Source organism: Microtus oregoni, unplaced genomic scaffold (genome assembly GCF_018167655.1).
Source record: "Microtus oregoni isolate MIOR12 unplaced genomic scaffold, Mior012 000048F_ref0000485, whole genome shotgun sequence".
Taxonomy (NCBI): domain Eukaryota; kingdom Metazoa; phylum Chordata; class Mammalia; order Rodentia; family Cricetidae; genus Microtus; species Microtus oregoni.
Window position 1 is genome coordinate 15,186,636 of NW_024543222.1, and position 22,298 is coordinate 15,208,933.

General features: G+C 47.3%; 1 protein-coding gene across 1 annotated transcript in view; it reads right to left on the reverse strand.

The window, feature by feature from the left end:
- The window catches only part of Itgb3 (integrin subunit beta 3), a 57,911-nt gene extending 36,003 nt beyond the window's left edge, over nt 1–21,908 (reverse strand). The window contains exons 1-2 of the mRNA XM_041636164.1: nt 21,789–21,908; nt 6,284–6,369 (exon numbers count right to left, since the gene is read on the reverse strand). Of these exons, the coding sequence (XP_041492098.1) occupies nt 6,284–6,369; nt 21,789–21,864 (162 nt within the window). The 5' untranslated portion in view covers nt 21,865–21,908. The remainder of the gene's footprint in view (nt 1–6,283; nt 6,370–21,788) is intronic.
- Between the last annotated feature and the right edge of the window lie 390 nt (nt 21,909–22,298).

Below are 22,298 nucleotides of genomic sequence, written 5' to 3' on the forward strand. Positions count from 1 at the left end.
TCACACACAAACATTCTACCCTTACCCACCTCTCTAACACACACACATATACACATTCCACCCTCACACATACACACTCCACCCTTACACACACACACACACACACAAACACACACATACTACACACACACTAGACACAGTCCACCTTCACACACATACACATTCCACCCTTACACACACACACACACACACACACACACACTACCCACACAGTACACACACACACACACCACCAATCTTATCTGTGATTCCCACTTCCCACAGACCTCAGAGAAAACCTTCCCGAAAAGGCAATGATTAGATCACCGAGCTGCCAGAGAAGCTGAGCCTCTCCAGAACAAGACAGAGACAGGAGGGGGAGACCGGGAAGGGGGGACCAGAAAGCTGAGGGAGGACTGCAAGCCCACCAAGAATCCTCAAGCTCTGCAAGGGGACCATGCTCTGGGTAGAGGCTTTCCTCACTCCTACTTCCTAACTGCAGTCTCCATAAGCAGAGAGCTACAAGCTCACATGTGCTGACAGTTGTTATGCTTTCTACGAACGTCCCTAGAAAAATCAAAATAAACACTGAAAAATAAAAATAAAAAGTAAATGGAAAAATAAGACCAGGCTGTCTCCCTCCTTTGGTGATCGCTGAAGTCAGAAGTCAGAAACCTAACAGAATCCTTGGCCCGGCTCTTCCTGAGAGCCTCCTGCCCTGGGAAGATACCAAAGATACCAAGGCGATGTCCTCAACACACTTGGCCACATTCCCACCCCAGGCCCAGATTCGAGAAGGGCTATCTCCAGGTCATTCAAAGAGAAAACTAGAAACCGGGTTGATGTTAACTGTTCTAGTTCCCACCCAAACCGGATGCTACACAAAAGAGTCAAGCCCCACCCCATGGTGGGGAGAGATCACCCACAGAGGTAGGAGGCTGTGGGGCGGGGCTGAGCTCTGTGAGCTGCTGGATCCCCTCCCCTCCTGAGAGACTGACACATTCTATTAGGTCCAGGCCCCCTTAATTCTGTTTGGGAAAAGTACAGCATGAATAATAGTCCCTGTGATCTCTGTCTCACAGGGCTGGGCAGGGGCTAAAATAAGACTATGAGATGATTTCAAAATCCAAAGTCTCAGTGTGAGTCAAATATACTCAAATCCTCTGGGGGTCCCGGGTAAGGGGCAGAGGCCGCTTTCCTGAAGTCATCATTGTAACGGCCACTGTACGGTGTGCTCTCTCCTGGGGGAGGCAAGGGTTTGAAGTTTTCTCCTTTTTTTCAGTACTAAGAGTGGACATGTATTCCAGGCTCTGTCTACCACAGAGCTATCTCCCTGGGCCCACTCCGACACTGCTGTCTGATTGGCTCACTTAGTAAGGGTAGGAAATTACCTGAACACAGAGAGAAGCTTGGAGACAAGATAAAGGAAAACAAGGCGTTTTAGTCTATAGCTGTCAGGACTCACGCTTTGTTGGTGACGAGGACACACTCTTACCACTGTGTTATTTGTTTGAGGTTTGTCTGTTTGTTTGTTTTGTTTTATTTTTATTGAGGCAGAAGTTCATTTAGCCCAGGCTGGCTTTGAACTTCTATTGTTGTTCTATTGGCTTTGAACGCTTCATGTGTGTAATGCAAAAATTACCTTGAACTGTTTTTATGGTGTATATGTGTATGTTATTTGTTTTGTTTTTTTGTTTTGTTTTGTTTTTTTTTTTTTTTTTGGTTTTTCGAGACAGGGTTTCTTCTGTGGCTTTGGAGCCTGTCCTGGAACTCGCTCTGTAGACCAGGCTGGTCTCGAACTCCCAGAGATCCACCTGCCTCTGCCTCCCGAGTGCTGGGATTAAAGGCGTGCGCCACCATCGCCCGGCTTATATGTGTATGTTATGCACACAGACACATGCATGTGTAAGTGTGCCTGTGCACACACACGAGGAAGCCAGAGGAGGATATTGGATGTCTTTCTCCATCCCTCTCCACTTCCCTTTCTTTTTTTTAAGACAGAGTTCGCCATGTAGCCCTGGCTGCCCTGGAACTCCTTATATAGATCAGGCTAGCTTCAAACTCAAAGAGATCTGCCTGCTTCTATTTCACCAGTGCTGGGATTGAAGGCGTGAGCCCCCACAGCCAGCCACCTTATTTTTTGATAGAAGGTCTCTCAGTGAATCTACAGTTCACTGCTTTGGCTAAGATGTCTGGCCAGCAAGCTCCTGGGATCTACCTGTCTCTGCTCCTCAACCCTGGAATCACAGGCACGAGTGGCTATTCCCAGCTTTTCCAGGGGTGCCGGGGACTTGAACCCATCTCCTCATGCTTCCACAGCAAGTCCTCTTACCCACAGAGCCATCTCCACAGCCCAACCCTGAACTTCTGCCTTCACCTTGATCCTCCTACCTCTGCCTCCTGAGGACCAAGATTACAGGCATGTGGCTGCCACGCCCAGTTTATGAAGTACTGGGTTTAGCCCAGGGCTTCATACGTGTAATACAAACACTCTACCAACTGAGTTACATGGTCAGACTTGCTGTCTTAGTTGAGGCGTCTTTGCTACGAAGAGACACCATGACCATGGCAACTCTTATAAAGGAAAACATTCAAGTGGGGTGGCTTCCATTTTCAGAAGTTTAGTCCGTTATCATCATGGTGGGACATGATGGCATGCAGACAGACATGGTGCTGGAGAAGTAGCTGAGAGTCCCATAGCTTGCAGGCCACAGGAAAAGAACTGTCTCACTGAGTATGACTTGAGCATTATATAAGACCTCAAAGCCTGCCTCAACAGAGACACACTTCCTCCAATAAGACCATATCTACTCCAACAAGGTCACACCTCCTAATAGTGCCACTCCCTTTGGGGGCCATTTTCTTTCAAACCACCACACCTACTATAATTTTTTTTCTACAATAACAAATTTTGGGACAAACTCAAGGTAGATACCTTGTGCTCCAAGTTATAAATAAATAAAAAGAAACTACAGACATGATCACGAAACGCTAATACACCACACACACACACACACACACACACACACACACACACGTGTGTCCTGAGCCTTTCCCTGCAGATGCAGAGAAGGAAGTCCTACTGGAGTCTTCTCCTTTCTAGTCCCAAACCCCATTCTTCCCCTTTCATTCTTGGATGTCAGGTTGGGAGCTGGTCCACCTTGCAACATGTGCTCAGGCCTGTGCATCAATTCCCAGCATTTTGCCCTTTTAGAAAGATGGCCAAATTTAGAAAATATCCAAAGCATACCAAGATGAAAAATGGTTTAATCCAACTTGGATTGGGTACTCTGTGTTTATATGGCAACCCCAATTCTACCTCCACCCACCTTGTCCAGTCCCAGCCTCCACCAGTAGCTATGATATCCCCCTTGCTACCATAACAATCTGTTCTGATGCAATAGGTCCAGGGTCCATTCTGGGAGCCGTTATATTTAACAAACACTTCATATAGCTTTGGAAAGTTCTAGACTCCAGTGTGATACCACGTAAGACAAGATTACAAGGTCTAACGCTGTGTGAAGCCGGGGTCTTCGCTAGCTGTATAGACCAAAGAGAGCACATTGCCCAAACCCATGTTATCTAACCATGGATCTATCTATCTGGCCAAGAACACACCCTATGCAGATGGGCCCAAAACACCCCACTCATACACACTGGCTCTATTTTCCTCTGACCCAGCCAAGTGCTTACTATACACACCCAAGAGCTGCTATCCTTTAAGGACCAGAAGCTGAGCCCAACCAGTTGTTTTCAGAGGCACTGCCAACATCAGCACCGCCTGAGACAGTCAAGGCAGGGGAGGCAGGGGGCTCTGCAGCACCCCCAGCCCCACCTTTGGTTGTTTTAAGTCAAAATCCAAACACTTTCAAGACTTAAGCTTGCCCTGTGCAAGGGAAGCCCTCAGGGAACAGATAAGAGCCATGTTCTCGTCCTAATCCAGGGTTCCTCCCTGTTTGACACATTCTGTCCCACATCAGACTCCCCGGATCCCGTTCCTCCTCCTCACTTAGTGATGTTAGATGTCGTCATCCACTGTGTTCCATTCTTTCGTTTCCTTTGGTCCTAACTGCCACCCATTTCCTGACTCCACCCCATCAATAATAGGCCAGTCCTCCCCCAGCCTCTCTACCTCTGGCCCCTCAGTCTGCCCCACAGGGCAAAGATTCACCATAGTGACCGATAAATATTCCGAATCTGTTCATACGAGCTAAGGAAGGGCTTCGGCTGGTCAGGGCCCAGCTCTAGCTTGTCCCCTTAAGACCCAGATGGGTAAAAATAGGGAAGAGAAGAATGGGACAGGGCTGGACCCTCCTCTAAAGGACAGACTCCCCCAAGACTCCCTTGCCTACAATAACTTCAGGTTGAAAGGGAGGGGAGGAGGGGGAAACGTCTTTTGAGCCTTTTGAGCAACACTAGGTCTTCTTCAGGGAGGTCCTCTCTGCTCCCCTCTGCTCCAGCAAGCCAACCTCTGGGGCAGCCAGTTCAACAAGACACCCTCCACATCCGACTCCTTCTCCTGGGATTGTTACAGAATTACAACTTCCCTAGAAAGGAAGCTTCACAAAGCCATGATGGCGAGCAAAGGCAAAAGGATATGACAAATGAAAAGGGAGAAGCCACGCCACACTTAAGCCTCTAGCGCAGCCCAGAGGGGAGGGGCACATGCGGGGGTGGAGAAGAAGGGCTTACCCTCCCCAAGCCCCAGAGAATGTTTCATTTGCTAAATGAGATCAGTCTGGCCCAGATGTTAGACAGCTGCCTCTAGAAGCGGTTCCCGTGCTGAACAGTGCAGAGGCCAAAGCTGTGTGTGAGCCGGCTCCTCGGAGGCTCTGGCAGCCTTCCTCTAGGGGATAAACACAGCCTTCTGCTCCCTTCCTCCCCAGTCTGCCCAGGAGACTGCCTTTTTAGGAAACTCGGAGGATCCAGAAGAGAAGCAGACAGAGTGAGGGGAGGGTTAGGCTGGTCAGGGAGCTGACCACAGGTGGCTCAGGAGCCAGCTAGCAGCTCAGGTGACATCTGCTGGGGGTAGTGACTCATTCCCTCTGTAACTGCTGGGAACCTCTCCAGGCACATGCACCTCCCCTACCTCCCGCATCAACCTTTGCCAGCTCCCAATTCCCAGCCCGGCCACAAACACAGCATTCCCTCAGACACACTCATTCCCTAGGGCCTCAGACACAGCAAACTCTCTGTCAGACATGGCTGACCCTCTCCTGTGGGCTGTGCTTGTTCCCCCATTGACACCTCAGGGAGGGAGGGAGGGAGGGAGGGAGGGAGGGGGGAAGGAAGGAAGGAAGGAAGGAAGGAAGACAGAAGGGCCTCATCATCAAAGAGAAGGAAAAGGGATCTCTAAGAATGTGTTTGCACGCGTGCACATGCACACACACACACCACACACCACACACACACACACACACACACACAAACAGAGGATTGCTCTTCAGGTTTTAGCTTTGTTTTTTCACTCTGGGGGAAAATAAGCATCCCTCCACAGCACCCTCTGTGCACCCTAGCACCCCTCTCTCATTTCGAGACTAAAGCCCTTCTTCCCTGAGATGGTCTAGCCCAAAGCAAGCACAGCCTGGTGAAGGGTAGCAACAGTCGCTACAAGAAAAGAGGCCCAAGCAAACTGGCTGGGCCTAGGAGTGCAAAGCAGGCTCTAGACTCAGGTACCGGCTTCCCACCATACAGCAATGGGAAGGCTTCACCTAGTCTTGCTCCACAGGGGAAAGAGACTGCATTCAGGAGGGAGGAAAGAGTCCCATGTGTCTGTGCTTACACAAAAGCACCTAAATCTAGGGAAACGGGGTGTGAACTGAAGTTTGGGGGGCATACCCATGTTGATCATTCTACAAGGCTAAATGAATGCTACAGGTTGGGAGTCAAATTATTTGGAGCTATATTATCCCCCTAAATAGACATCTGTCACCCACATCTGGGTTAAGATGTCAAGTAAAATCCTTTTGGGAATTTGCAAACAGACTCCTAGCTCGCACCAACCCAGAGGCTAGGAGTGCTATCTAGTGCACCAGAAGCTTATAGCAGGGACTCTGCCTCTTTGCTGCAAACCACCATACCTTATGTCTCACGGATGTGTTTTTAAAACACCTTGGTTTGTTACTTTCTTTGTTCTGTTACAATAAAACCTTTATTAAACTGGTCATCCTGTTGGGAACACAGCATTTGAAGCAACCTAAATCCGTGTACCTTGGCCACTGTCACTTACGCTTGGCTCCGGAATAAACTTCCTCAGATTCCTTTGGAGTGAGAGCATTGACAAAATAAGGTGCAGGCTCCTTACCTCATCTGAACACCAGGCACACGCAGGGCTCACAGCCAGACACTGCTGACAGGAGTTCACGCCTCGGGTGCTACAGATGTTGGACTCTACAATGAGAAGACAAAGAAAGACGTTAACACCTCATTTGCTCAAGGCAGGGACCATCCTACCCCAACTACCCCAAATTTCTCGAACACTCAGGTGAACATTTCCCAGGTACACACAAACATGCCCTAACTTTACCATGGACATTTACCAAACATGGGCTATTGATAAGCAAGAAAGAAAATTAAAAAGATGGGGACTCATTACCATATTAGTAGGGGAGGCCACAGTGACAGCAGCTGATGGCACTGGGCCACAGACAAAAATGTCTTATCAGAACCAATAGGATGGCTTTAATTAGTGATGGTTTTATACCTACACTGGACAAATGAAAATCCTAGGCCCAGAGTTATGACCAGGGGCCTTCTCCAGCTGTCACAGCCACTGCACAGAGGACCTAGGCCCAGGTGCACTACAGCTACACCTAAATACTGTGGTGGTGGGGTAAGGTAACTTTAATGGCTGTGTCCCACCGTCTCAACAGATGTCCCAATACCTCTGTCTTGGAGGCCAAGCATTCGATGAAGATCGGTTCCTTCTCGCTTTTCCAGTTGCCTGTTAGTTCTCTCGCCCAGTTTCTGAAGTGCCTCCTTTGCCTATAACTGCTATTTCTGGCTTTGTCCCCAGCAAATCTATTTCTGAAGAAATTATCCTAAGTAGTTGGGGGTTTTCCCAAGACCTCCAAAACTCCTCATCTAGGCAAACATCTGTTTTATTATGACTGGATTCTGTCTCTCTCAACATCTAAACAGAACACACTCAGAAAATGACCTGCCCTGGTCAGGGACTAGCTGCACCTTTTGTTTTGTTCTGGCTTGGTTTTTCAAGACAGGTTTTCTCTGTGTAGCCCTGGCTGTCCTAGAACTCACTCTGTAGTTCAGGCTGGCCTCAAACTCAGAAATCCACTTGCCTCTGCCTCCTCAGTGCTGGGGATTAAATGTGCTAACGCTGCCTGGTGACTATCTGTATCTTTGTCTTGACCGATCAGGGTATCTTACAACTTTTACTGGTAGAGATTAACACAGAAAATTTATGATAATGTAAATCTATTTTTATGAGAAAAATGCATGTGAATCTCTTCTAACAAAATGACCAATGGTGTCTACCTGGTAGAGAAAATAAGTAAGGCTAAAGCTGACTGTTTTACAGACATTAGCCTGCTTTTAAAAACCCAATGGCTAATTCATTTCCATATGTCTGGCCAGCTATAAAACCCCCTTCCTGAATTCCCTTTGGAACCAGTCCCAATGTCTTTCTGGTTCCCATACTATTTCAACTGACTAAAACTTTTGACAGATGCTCTTCTTGTTTGTATATATGAAAATAATACCTTTTCAAATTACATTTTAAGAGCCTAGAAAAATATTTCATGAGTACAATGAATGTTTAGCATATACGTGGCCCTGCGTTCCATCCCCAGTACAGAAATAAAATAAGAAAGGAGGAGGAGGAACAAGGAGGGGGGAAGAAAAAGATAGGTCCATGGAACCCTTGAAGCCTGCCTGTCTACCTGTCTGAACCAGTCCAAAGACATACTGGTGCCAACTGAAAGGTTTGGGGCTAAATAGTTCTATCTCATTGCCGCTGAGCTCATTTCTAAACAGTACACCGGAATTCTAGACTAAAACCTGTAGGCCAGGATTAGTAGTGCATACCTATAACCCTAGCAGTCGGGTGGCTACAGCAAGATTAGGGTCATGAGCTGGAGCCAGCCAGTTCTACATTGCAAGTATGAGGCCAGTCATAGCAAGAGTCTATTTCAATATCTAGTATTACATTTAGATATATAAACACATAAACCATACATATATCAGTGGAACCTCAGACAATATAGACGATCATGAATCTCTTCAAAACACTGGGTTGCACATGGAATCCTTGAAGCACCGCTTCAGGTTTCTTCGAAGGCTTGGCTCCATCTTGCTTCCACAGGCTTTCTCTACTCCAGGTGTCACCAATGAGACAACACTACAAGCCCAAGAATAACTCCCAGAGCTCTATTCTCAGACATGAATAAAACCTGAGTGTGTGCATATGTGTGAGTGTGTGTGCAAGAGTGAGATAGAGTGTGACTGTGAGTGAGTGAGCCTATGTGTGTGCATGTGTGTGTGCGTGTGTGTATGCGTGTGTGTGTGAGTGTGTGTGTGTGAGAGTGTGTGTGTGAGTGTGTGTGTGAGTGTGTGTGTGCGTGTGTGTGCGTGTGTGTATGCGTGTGTGTGAGTGTGTGTGTGAGAGAGTGTGTGTGTGAGTGTGTGTGAGTGTGTGTGTGAGTGTGTGTGTGTGAGTGTGTGTGTGAGTGTGTGTGTGAGTGTGTGTGAGTGTGTGTGTGAGTGTGTGTGAGTGTGTGTGTGAGTGTGTGTGTGTGAGTGTGTGAGTGAGCCTATGTGTGTGAGAAAGACAGTGGGTGGGTGTGTGTGTGTGCACGCACAAGAGACAGAGCTCGTGAGCTAGCAGCTGTGGCACCGATTCCAAGCCTGGCCCCAGCACACCAAAGTGGGGCAGCCCTCAACAACACAATGTGTAACAGAGAAAAGGTAGTTGATCTTTCCACAGATGCCGGCCAGGTTCCGAGCCTACAAAGCCAACAGTGCCACCCAAGGCTTCTCCCTCAAGCGCAGCCTGGCAGGATCTCAGCTTCACTGCTGTTCTCCCCCGGGGATACGGTCAGAGCCCCTCTTCATTAACCCCATCAGAAGAGTTCTGACAGGAACCCATCCTGGACTATTTTAGGTAGTTTTCCTCTTAGGGGCATTTCCATGGAGACTAGCAGCTAAGAGTGACCCTGGACATAAATATCATCAATGTTCACTAGAAAGAGAGGAAATAGTTAAAATGAAAAGTGTAGGTATATGGGTACTGTCAAGTTCTTTTTTATTACATGCATTTGTTTTGAGAGAGAGAGAGAGAGAGAGAGAGAGAGAATGAGAAAGAATGTATGAACACGTATGCCACAGTGTAGAGACCAGAGGACAACTCAAGACAGTTAGTTCTCCCTTCTGCTGGGTAGGTCCTGAGAATCAAACTCAGGCTTGGCAGCAAGCGCCATTACCCTCCTGAGCCATTTCAACAGCACAGCCCAAGTTACTTTCAAAACCTTTCCCAGTCTATCCATTTATCCATTCATCCATTCTAAAATTAGCATTCCCTATGAGTCCTTGACTTACAGCTGCAATAGAAAGCCTGGCCAGATGTGAAATAAAAAACAGCAGGCCCCTCCCAGGGTACCAGCAGTCCCTGACCTCAGAGGATGAGCCGAGCTGCGGGGATCTGTCCTTTAGGAAGTCGTGGTTACCCTCGTCCCTTGATCTTTTATTTTTAATGAATTCCAGATTGAAAGTGTAAGACCCAAGGATCCCCCAACAATCTCCCCAACCAGCCCTGCCACAAAGGGCAGGAGTCCTGGAATGCAGTGGTTGAAAGTGGCTGACTCGTCAGAAGTTAGGACTGCTGCTCCCAGGCTGTCCCTCCCTTCTGAACATGTGGGCCTCCCCCAGGCCTGTTTCCAGTCATTCATAAAGCCTATATGCCTTCTCGGCCTCTGTAGTCCAGAGGGGCTTCCTGGAGAAAAGGGGAGCCTCACCAGAATGTCAGTGAAGACAATGGATGACTCCCAAGACTTCACCCAAGGAGCCAAGCAAGATTGGCCAGACCTGGTCCTCAACAGGAGGTTGTAATGCTTAAAGGACCATCCTTGAAAGCAAGAGCTGGCATGCATAAAGTGCTCAATGGAGATTGTTGCCAGCGTTGTTTTTGCTGTGGCCATTTTTATCCTTAGCTTCAAGCTATTTAGAGTAGACAACTATTTTACTTTTTTAGAATTCCTTAAAGTCATTTTATAGGACACCAGGCACAAAGCTAATTAAACCCTGAGCAGGGGGTTAAAGATGGGAGTATGGAGCCAGAAAGTATCACGATGAGGTGAAAATCTAAACAGAGCAAGGAATGTGTGTGTTCAAAAATCCAACCTAGGAACCATGGCCGAGAAAAGACAATCACTGGGAAAGTCAGATGAGGCCAGCCAAGGAATCTGCCTGGAAAGTAGAAATAAAAACGGCTGTGGTCTGGCACATCGGCCTGGTTTGCAGAACCAGAAAAGAGATAAAGGGTGGGGGAAAATAGGCAAAAAAGAAACGAGGAAGGGAGCTGGAACCAGGGGAAGTCATAAAAGGCTGTGCTGAGGACATACCGTCCAACGAGACAGGATGTCAAAGAGTAGAGACAGGACGCCCTGATGAGGCCAGAGACCTTCAGGGCTTAGTCAGGGTGAGAAAGGAAGATGGTCCACACTAGTGAGCACCATGGAGACCTTTCCTACTGCCTGCCAGAGAAAATTCCTGGCCAGGAGCCTTAATCCTGCCACTGAAATGTAGCTGCTTCCCAGTGAGGTCCATGGGGATGCTAGGTGACCAGGTGGTGCCTGATCTTCCATTGCAGGCTCCGGAATGAGTCAACGAACAAAGTCTCTCACGCTAATGGCCCTATGTGTGCACACATGCCTTACCAAGCACACGTTGCGAAGGATGTTTTGGGTTTTTATTTCTCCCTTAAGGGGAGCTCAGCAGCTGAAGGAAAGAAGAAAGCGGAGGCGCTCAAGGCAACAGGGACTTCTGTGCTAAGGAGCAAATGGCCCAAGAAGCAGTGCAGAGGGGGTAGAGAACTCAGACTCCAGTATCTCATCAAATTGAAGACCATGGATGCAGGGGTATCTGATTTCAGAGTTTAAATCATTTTAAAGTGTACCAATGCCAATTAAATGTGGAATTTAATAATAGAAATTATATGTGGTTTGCCTCCATCAAGAGTAAGTATTAAAATATGTTATGGGTTTGAATATATCCCCTGACACACAAAGATAATCCTGCTGTCCTAATCCCCCAGTACCTGTGACTGTGACCTTATTTGGAAATTTATAGATGTAAACAAGATGAGGTCATTAGTGTGGACAGTAATCCAAGATGACTGATACCCTTGTAAGAAGGGAAAATCCCAGGTGGAAACAGACACAGATGGAAAACACCCTGTGGCGTCAGGGACAGAACCTGGAGGGACAAGGGGTACCAAGGGGTACCAAGGGGTACCAAGGGGTACCCACCACCACTAGAAGCTACAAAGAGGCAAAGACGGGTCCCACTCAGAATCCCAGACATACATTTTTTGATGTCCAATTTATGTCACAACAGCCCTAAGAAATTAATTCTAAGTGGATTTGCATTTCTACAGCCATGTATGGCATGATTTTGATGAAGGGTGTCCTGAGATATTTCCATCAACTGGGAAAAAAAAAGCCACCCTGGAATGGAAACTTTGCCATGTCTCATTCGACCACAGATAAGATCAAATGAGAGATTCCTTTAGTTTTAAAACTTTCCACCAATATTTGTCAATGGTACTAGCCTTCATTCATTCATTTGCCCAATATTTATCAATAGTACTCCAGCATTCATTCATTCATTCACTCAATAAGCATTTGAGGAGCACCTACTCAGCACTCTCTTAGGCGCTGGAGACACACGAGTGACCTAAACAAGCCCTGATTCTGTGATGCTCGTGTTTCAGTGAGGAAAGTGGCGACAAAGAAACCAACGGCAGAGACATAGGCAAATGCTTAAACACAAAGCAAGGTAGAATAAATGAGAGCATCTCATCTGGAGAAGGGGGTCCAGAGAGGACTTTCTGGGAAGCTGACATTCTACAGTGATGCTGAGGAGTGGATTGTGGGAAGCATTCTCCAAAGAACCAAGACCAGAGCTGGATAGACTTCCTCCTGTTGAAGAAGTGGCCGGAAGACAGAGGAAGGAGGAGGAGAGAGGCAGAGGTGTTCACCACTCAGTGGGAATGCTGAAGGGATTCGAGAAGGGAAGGGAGAAGCTCAGTCATTGGGCACACAGACAGGATCGAAGCCAGCAGGGGAGTGGATCAAGTAGGATATTATTAAAACAGTCTGGGCAACAGATGTCAGTGGTTTGGGTTTGGAGGGCAGTGTGTTAATGGTGCAGTCAGCTAGAGATGTAGTTCAGGACATGTTGATGGGCTAGGCATGTAGAACTGAGAAAGGATTTGAACCTGAGCAAGTACACTCCCTTTAGAAAAGGTTCATATGTTTTGACTATTGGTCATCCCACTTCACCGACCCTTTGGTCATGAGACACTTTATAAGTGAAGCCAGATCATATCTGGTCACCATCTTTAAACGGGTTAGTCAGAGGGCTGTGGATGAAGACGGCGAGACCCTTTCCTATGAACAGTTGTGGCCTAAAGCTAACACCTAGCTCTAGAGAAATTCCGGAAATAGAGCAGGGCCAGTGAAACAAGGGACAGAGTGGATGTAGCAGAGAATAGTTCAAGAGGTCTAAAGTCTGCTTTGCCATTCTGCAGACCATAAGATCGCAGGGTCACCCCTATGCTTCTCTGGTGCTCTCTTTAAAATAGGTCGCATGCCTATTTCAAGATTTATAACTGCTCCCCAGGACTTAGACAACCACCCAGCTTTATCAGACAAGCTCTGAAAACCCAGACAGCTATTTTTATCCCCTCCCCACCAACTTGGTCTCCCAAATATGGGTATAGTATTTACTATATGAGGATTATGTGAGGTAACATATGTGAATAACCCCCATGTTCAATAAATGAGCTACTTCCTTCTCCCTCATCCTCACTCCAGCTATACTCCCTACACCACAAATGCACCTCATCTTTCCTTTTACCTCAGAGTCACACGTAAGAGGGCCCTTTGCCTCTGGTGAGATGTAGGAAGGAAATCACCCTGGCTGGAGACAGGAGTCTCCAGGAGCAGACCTCACCAGTCACTAAACTAGTTTGTGATTTTGGTGAGTCCCTCACTTCTTTGAAACTCTCTTTTTAGCTTTTCTGTAAAGACACACTGAACTAGATCAGAGGACCTTTGAGGCGCTATTGGCCCTAACCAATTCTTCCAGAACCAGAAAATGTCAACAGGACCATGGATACTCTAGAATCCATAGATATGCAAGGTTCCTTGCTACACCAGTGAACATTTCTTCTTTATGACCTAAAATCTGGGTCAAATGTTGCATTTAGAGGTCTGGAAGATTTTACTCACACCAGCTCCACTCCCAACTGACTCATTCACTGAACAGACGAAGCATGCCTGTACCATGCTCTGTTTGACACCCAGCCCAGTGATGCCCTGAAGGCAGGGACTAGACAGGGGAAAAGAAACTAAGTTTATAGAAACACTTCCACAGATGAACATAATATACAAGGTTATATCTCTGTGACTTTATTTGTACCAGCAGATAAATGCCAACATAATAGATAAGCGTATTCTGATATACCTATATATCACTCTTCTCTTGGCCATCTCCTGCAAGAACTATAACTTTCAGAATAAACAATGAAAATCCATAAGCTGACATAAAAGACACATAGAGTAGGGGCTGGAGAGATGGATCTATGGTTAAGAGCATTTGTTCTTGTGGAGAACCCAGGTCCATTTCCCAGAACCCACATGAAGGCTCACAGCCACCTGTAATTCCAGTTCTAGGAGATCCAACGCCCTCTTCAGACACCAGCTGTGCATGTAGGGCACACACAGACATGTAAGCAAGCAGTCATGCACATAAAATAAAAATAAATATCATAAAAAGATGCCTAGAGGATGTTATTAAGTGACAACGATCCTACCATGGGAGGTCCTGTTTGAGAAACAACAATAATGATACAGAGGACATATATACAGGGGAACTCTAGGATAACTGTCAACAGTGGTGTCTAAACTGAACCTACAAATAACCTGCATTGTCTACATTGTTGCATTTCTGCGCTGTTCATTTATTTCATTTCGAGTGCACCTGTGTGTGCAGCTGCACACACCATGTATGTGGAAGCACAGATGTCAGGTGTCCTGTTCTACCACTCTCCACCTTTTACATGGACTCTGGAGATTTAAACTCAGATCTTTGTGCTTTCAAGTAAATGCTCTTACCCACTGGGCCATCTCCGGTCCCTGAACTGCCTATTTTTACAAGCTGGATCACTTTTGTTCTCTAAAAGCAAAGTAAGGCTAATTTTCAATGTCCTTGGTTCTGCCTCCTTTTCTGTGTTTGTATTCATTAATGTAGGTTCCCCAGAGCCTGGTGGGCTTCTACAAACTACATCTTCAACATCCCAAAGCCAGTCAGGAATACAACAATAAGCTTTGTCAGATACAATGAGAAGGAGAATGCTGGCCCAGATTACAGAATGGAAGAAAGATCAAGAGATCTATATATAACACCGTGACTAGAGTTACCAATTATATATCTTCTACTTGAAAATTTCTTTTTTTAATAAAGCAGTTTAGCTAGGTTAGTGTTGTACACCTTGAACCCCAGCACTTGGGAAGCAGAGGCAGGCAGATCTCTGTGAGTTCGAGGCCAGTCTGGTCTACAGAGGGAGTTCCAGGACAGCGAGGGCTACACTGAGAAACCCTGTCTGGAAAAGTAAAAGAAAACAAAGTAATTAAATAAGCAGTTTAAGTGTTCTCGCCAGAAATAATTGATAACTCTGTGAGCTAACACATGTGGTATGCAGGTTGGTTTAGCCATTTCCCAATGTGTACATTTTAAAATATGTTATACATCATATGTAGAAATATTTGTTGATTAGAAGAGAATGAGGAAGAGCGATCTTTGACCAGTCTCTCCCCATGGGCTTCTGGAGCTGCTCAGGGCAGTGTGCTCCGTTCTCAAGAGTGGGGTGCCTAAGAGTGAGAGTCAGCCCTCTCTGGTCTCAGGCAAGATGCTCACACACAGTCCTCATGAGCAAACAGCTCCGGCAAGGGCTTATTCTCGGACAGTTATCTATGACACCAGGGTTTGGAACTCTCCGAGAGCTCACAGACCAGATTCTCTTCCTCGAAGACTTTATCCACAAAAAGCATCGACTACAGGGACCTATAAAGTGGCTACTGGGCATGCCTTTTGTCAACATTCTGGAACTCTCTTCTAGTGCCATATTTCAAGCTTGATTCTAACCTCGGGACTTCTTGTTTCCCAAAGAATCTTCCCGTAGAGATTCCAAATCGCTAAGGAAGAATGTCTCCAGTAAGGGATGAGAGAACAAGACCAGAGCAAAAGAAAATCTCTGTCTGCCTCTTCACACACTCCACAGCTTCTGAGATATCGGACAATGCCCCACAGGTAAGACAACCTGTTCAGCCATCCAGCAAACAGACATAAAAGCCTACAGAGCCGTAACATGATGTAATTCTTAACTGCAGGTTCACTGCTCTTTTCTTAGGAATTTTTTCTACGGAAATGTAAGTGGCATGTAGCACACATGTAAGTACAGGAAAACTCATCTGCACACAGGCGATAATTTCATACAAGCGGGAAATGTCTGACTAGAACGCACCACCTGCCTGCCTAAGGATGCTGTAGAGGGGTCAAACTGGGACACCAGCAACTACAAAATCAGGCTTTCTATAACGACGAACGTGAAGCTACCTCACTCTTCCTCCCCGACCTGCCGGGAAAAGGAACAGCAGGGATGACAGCAGTGTTCTGTAGGAATGTGACCTCTACGGAGTTGCTGGGTTTGCTTTTCAGAGCTGCTACCAAACACATGCTCAGTAGAATGGCTCCAAGTGTATTAACCAGCCCTTTGGCCTGAAGAACTGTGACATATTTGACCACAAAACATCTGTCACAGAGGCAGAAAGATTCTAAAAGCCAGAGGTTGGGTAGGACTGGAGGAACACACTGACTTCTGGACGTGAGGCAATCATAGAACCTTTGTCAATCTGCATTCCGGCACAGAGGGGTGATGGCTCACAGATCCCGCCCCTAACTGAAGCACTCCTGACAGCTGATGGCCTCTGGGGGCTGGAGAGTCAGTTTTCTTTAAGGATGTGTTCCCTCCCGAAGATGGCCCCTGCTCCAGTGTGTAGTCCCACACCCGCGAGTATATAGGAAGCATGAATGGGGCACAGTGGGTTATAGAAAAAAAAGGAGAGAGAGAGAGAGAGAAAAAAAGGAGGCCAAGTTAGGAGTGATGAACCTGGGAAGAGTTGGAGGAAGAAATGAGAGGGAAAGGATCATAACACATTGTGTGAAAATATTTTTGGAAAACTAATAAAAATATATATGAAAATATCTGTTGCTTTTAGTACCAAGAAAAATAAAAGTAAAAAGAGGAGACTGATGTAAAATTCTCAGGTCTTTATCTGGCATCTGGAACCGCTGTTGACTGGAACATGGCAGTGTGTGTCTCTCAGTTTGAACACTGATGGCACCTCCATGATTTAGCGTTGATAGCCTCGCCGCTTTCAAGGTAATATCTCACTGCAGGAGGATAGGATGGCCCCAGGGAGCTCTTGGAATTCTATAAGTACATTACAAGTAGAAGAAGCCAGACTTAAAAGTCTACACACCATGGTTTTATCTCACTGACATTCTGTAAAGCAGATCTATGGGGACAGGAGACAGATCAGTGGTTACCAGGGACCAGAAATGGGAAGAGAAGATTCACGACAAAGCTGGAGGGAACTTCTCTGAAAATACTCCCCATCTTCATGATGGTAACGATTATTTGACTGTATGGCTTTATCAAGAGTACACAGAATTGCACAGTGAGGATGCTGAACTCCATGATACAATAAGTTATACTTCAGTGATACTCATTTTTAAAGACTTCTTTATTTTCATCTCTCTCCCTCCCTCTCCCTCTCCCTCTCTCTCTCTGTACCTACGTGAATTTATGTGCATCACATGCATGCAAGGGCTGGAGTTACAGGTGGTTGGAAACTGTCTCATGAGGGTGTTGAAAACTAAACCCAGGTCCTCTAGAGGAATACTATATGCTCTTAACCCCTGAGCCATCTCTCTAGCCCAATCCTCCTTTTTAAGATGTATATGTTTTTATTTTATGTGTATGAGTATTGTACCTGCATGTATGTGTGTGCACTATGTGTTCGGTGCCCAGGGAGATCAGAAGAGAGTGTCAGGTCCCCTGAAACTGAAGTTCCAGGCAGTTGGGAACCACCTACATAGGTTCTTAGAACTAAATTCAGGTCCTCTGCTAGATCGGCAAGCACTCTTAATCACCCCCAACTCTAGCCCTTTAAAGGGGTGGGAATTTTCTGGGGACACCATGTGCCTGGAGAGAAAGGTTAGAGTTTATCATTTTGCTGCAGAGTCTCAAGTTCCAATAAATTCTGTCAGTTCCCAAAGAGAAGAAGCCTTGGGCAGCCTCATTCCCAGTTCCTAGGTTCATATCCACTGGTGACCTGAGTAGCGGTAGGCACAGGACTCTTCCACTTGTGGAGAAGGCAGAGGAGGGGATGGTGAGTTCTAGCAGGCCAGCCTGTGGGCAGCAACGAGGGTAGTTTGTCCCCGAAGCTGCTCAGTCACACACATACCCCTTGCCCGGTTAATTATCCATCTGCTGATTCATGACTTGCGGTTCCTGTGGGCATGCTTCCTGGATGTTCCTGCCAGCAAGGGCAGGATCCTTGCAGCTGGGAGGAGATGATAAACAGAGACCCGGGGAGTGCAGGGAGTTGCAAAGGGAGAATTTCTATCAGGAAATCCTAGAGTCACATTCGGTTCCCCTCCTCACACCACGGCCTCCTCGTCCTATATTATGCTATTAGCAGGAGACACATGTCACCTTCGCCATCACGCTCGTGAACCAGAGGGGAAGAACAGAAAAGAATGTTCTAGTGACTCCTCCAAAGACAGGACAAATGGGAGACACTTCAGAGGATCCCTGTGTTTTCATCCTTCTTTGGTCGGAAGATGTGCAACAGTGCAAAAGCCCGAACAGCCAAAGGGCTGGGAGTGTGGTTTAGCAGTAGAGCACATTCAGCAAGCACAAAGCCCCGCATTCCGTTCTCAGCAACACACACACACACACACACACACACACACACACACACACACCAGTTAAAAACACTTGAGGTTACAAATGTATAAATATTGGATTTCGGGGCTGGAGAGATGGCTCAGAGGTTAAGAGCATTGCCTGCGCTTCCAAAGGTCCTGAGTTCAATTCCCAGCAACCACATGGTGGCTCACAACCATCTGTGATGGGGTCTGGTGCTCTCTTCTGGCCTGCAGACACACAGACAGAACATTGTATACATAATAAATAAATAAATATTTAAAAAAAATATTGGATTTCTTCAAATTAAGAGACATCACCTCTAGATGTCTTTGTTTATTTTGTTTATTTTCTTGTTGTTTTTGAGACAGGGTTTCTTTGTGTAGTCCTGGCTGTCCTGGAACTCACTCTGTAGACCAGGCTGGCTTCAAACGCACAGAGACTCACTTGCCTCTGCCTCCTGAGTACTGGGATTAAAAGCATGCGCCACCACCGCCCGGCTTAGATAGCTTTTTATACCATTCCCTACATAGTTCTTTTGTTGCCTGTGTGCCAAGCACCGGGCACAGTGTTGAACAAAACAGACACTGCTCTCTTTGTGGAGACTGAAGTCTTATGTGTTAGGTTTTACCACCTTCATCTTACAAAGTTGAGATTCATTGGGGGAAAAATGAATGTGTGGGCCTCTCTCCTCCTGGGCCTTCTCTGTAGATTCTTACAGGACCAGAGGGGCTGGAATGTGCCAAGCCACCAAAGAGAAATGGGCGGAATTAAGAGGATGTGAGAAATGGATTCTCAACTGGAAGCCTGGATTGCATTGATGCATGAAGTAGCGGCAACTCTGGTCTCCAGTCCATAGTACACACCAGTGATTGATAGGAAAAGTAATGACAACAGGAACCACCATCTATAGAACACTCAATTTGTGCCTTTGTCTCATTTAGTCTGTGCAATAAAGGCCCTACTTTCCCCCACTTTACAGGTGAGGAACCATGACTAAGACACTAGCAAGATCACATGATCAATGAGGTGCAAAGTCAAGAATCAAACCTACATCCTGCTGGTTTAAACCCCAGCGGGCCCTTTCCCCTTTCCTCATCTCTCCAGGCCCTGAGAATTCTGAAAGAGGTCTTCCGTTGGAGAATTTCCAGAATATAAACTCTAGAAGAAATATAAGCACTCCATCTCTGACCTACTTAGGCTAAGCACTAAATAGGAGGAAGCCACCCAACCCAGTATTCAGATGAAAATAAATGATTATCTTTGTAGATAAAAACTGAAACTCACAACTCTTGTAGCCTTACAGCAGACTCTCCTACTCCGGACAGCCTCTCTGTGCCACCTCACTCCTTCTGTGTCCCTTCAACACTGCGTGTCCCCAAACAGCTGTCCTATCATCCCAGGACATCTGCTTCCCTGGGGACCTAATGATACTTAACACTTCTTTCACAGGGTGCTCTGGAGTCCTCTGATCCTCGACAGGACTCCACCTGCTCCTCAGAGGGAGTCTGAGGCTAGCTCAGCACAAGCCGTCACCTCTCTGGGGTGTTTCGATCACAGCAGATCTGGGAACAGATAGCCTAGCGGTTTTGCGGCTTTCGTCTGTTTGTTTTGGTGCGTATGTGCGCCTACCCATGCATGTTCATTTACAATTGCTCCTGGGCAGAGACCAGAAGACAACCCTGGGTATCATTGCTCGGAAATACCACCTTTTTTTGGAGACAGGATCTCTTTCGATCCTGGAGCTCCCCAAGTAGACCAGACTGGTTCACCAGTGAGCCCCAGGGAGCTGTCTGCCTCTGTCTCCTCCCCAGTACTGGAATTACAAGCACACCACTACACCAACCTTTTTAAATAGGTTCTGGGGACAGAATCCAGGTCCTCCCACTTTCTCAGTCCAGCCTCCCCACCTTCCCCATCCCATTAAAGAATCTTTAGACCCAGACTTAGCTATACCCGAGCAGTGTGATCCTGTATGGATCATTGCAACTATGTGAACTAAACCAACAAGTAATACGTGGGTTCAGGAAAGGTGCGAGAAAGTGAGAGACCAAAGTAGCAGATATACTTCATCCTCACTAGAGCTGATCAAGCACCCTGCTATCTAGGCACCATCTGTGAACTCAGGGCTCTCTTCTCAAATTACAGATGATGATAACAGCGATGATGACGATGACACCCAGGAGTTACTTTGAAAGCTATAGATAGAAACAAACCACAAAGTGTTTGAAATACATCTCAAGAAAATAGCAGAGAAGAGCTGGAAGTTATCAGACACAACAAAGAACACCAGCTCCTTGGTTTGATTGCACAGGGTACTTGTGTGTGCATTTCCACACTTTACATAGGCACACCCTGTCATCTTATGTCAATTTAAAATTCAGAAGTGGTGAGTTTTTTTAAGGTTTTACGTTCAAGGAAGTTAGCCTGTCTATCTGTAAGAAACATCATGTTTTCTGGTAAGTTTCCCCATTCCCAGTCAATGGCAAGCAGCAGCTACCAGAGTCTCAAACATCTCCAGGGCACAATGCTGGAGATTCTGCTTTCTGATCTGTGGTCACAAGGCTCGTCCAATGTAGGGTAAAGATCACAGTTTTCATCTGTCCTTGGGAAGCTTCCGCAACAAGGGGCAACCGAAAGTTTTCCTGAAACATCCTTCCCGGCCCATGGTGGTTTATCTGTATCATCACGGAAGGGTCTTGAAGGTGACCACTAAAATTTAGCCTCAAAATCAACTTAATAAAATTTTACCCTAAAAAAAAAAAATTAGTCTGGGTCTGGAGATGTAGTTCAATTAATAAAGGGCACTTGGTATGAGGAGACCCTGGGTTCAACTCCCAGCAGCGCATAAATCCTGGGCAGTGGTGCCCGTCTGTAATCCTAGCACTCATTAGTGAAGGCACAGGAGGGTCTGAAGTTAAAGGTTACCCTCGACTACACAGTGTGAAGCATCCTGAAATACGTGAGACCCTATCTCACACACACACACACACACACACACACACACACACACACGCATCTGCAGGGTTTAACTTGCTCCAGCTGACCCAGAACCTCAGTTTCTCCACCTCCAGCAATATCACCTCCCGCTCCCCTAGGGCTCTGTTGACTGGACCACTCCCCATACCGCAGCACCAGTGAGACTAAAAGCTGACTGCCCAGGCAACTAACTGATGGTGTGAACTGCAAGCAGAAAGGACAAAGCCAGCCCCAAGGATGTCCGTGCTGACTCCCAGCACACAGTCAGGGCGTGTTGGTTGCGAGATCTGTCCCAAAAGGACTCGAGCTCGAACGCTCCCCCTTAAAGAGTGGAGCAGCCAGATGAACAAACTCGAGGGGAGAGACGTGCTTTACTCGGAGAAAGGGGCAACCCCGAGTGTACGAACTCACCCAAGCAGGTGAGCCGCATCCCTCTGCCAGAGCACTGGGGCCGCCCCGCGGAGCCCCACCTTGCCTCTGCCACCCGCTACGCGCCCTCGAGGCCAGCGGAGGAAGGACCCGCCCCCCAGCTCCTCAGCTTCCCAGCCCGAGCTCCGGGGTCCCACGGTCCCATGGCAGTTGGCACACTCGCCTCCCTCACCTCCAACGACAACGCCCGCCAGTGTCCCCAGCGCCAGCAGAGCTGCCCAGAGCCACCCCGGCCGCCGCGCTCGCATCCTGTCCGCTGTCCTTCACACACCGCGCGCCACGGCGAGCCTAGAGCCCAAGGCTGCTTTTCCCGCGGCGGGAGGGGAGGGAAGAGGAGGGGACGCAGTGGGTGGGACGCGCGGGGCGGGCCAAGGGCGTGCGCTCCCTCCCCTCGGGCGCCGGTCCGGACCCTGCCTGAGGCAGCGAGCGCTATGGGGGAAACTGGCACGCCTCTCTTAAGAACCCTCCCCAGCCCTTCCTTTACCGCGAGGATCCACCTGAGAACTCACTAGTGGGGACCGAGCTCCACAGGGTCGTGTGCGCATTTGGGTCCCAGGGATTTTGCTCCTGGGTGCTTGGTAAAAAAAGAAAAGAAAAGAAGGAAAGAAAGTTGCTACAGGGCCACTTCCTGGACTCTCTAGTCCCACCTCCGCAGAGACAGCAACACACTGATACTTCACTT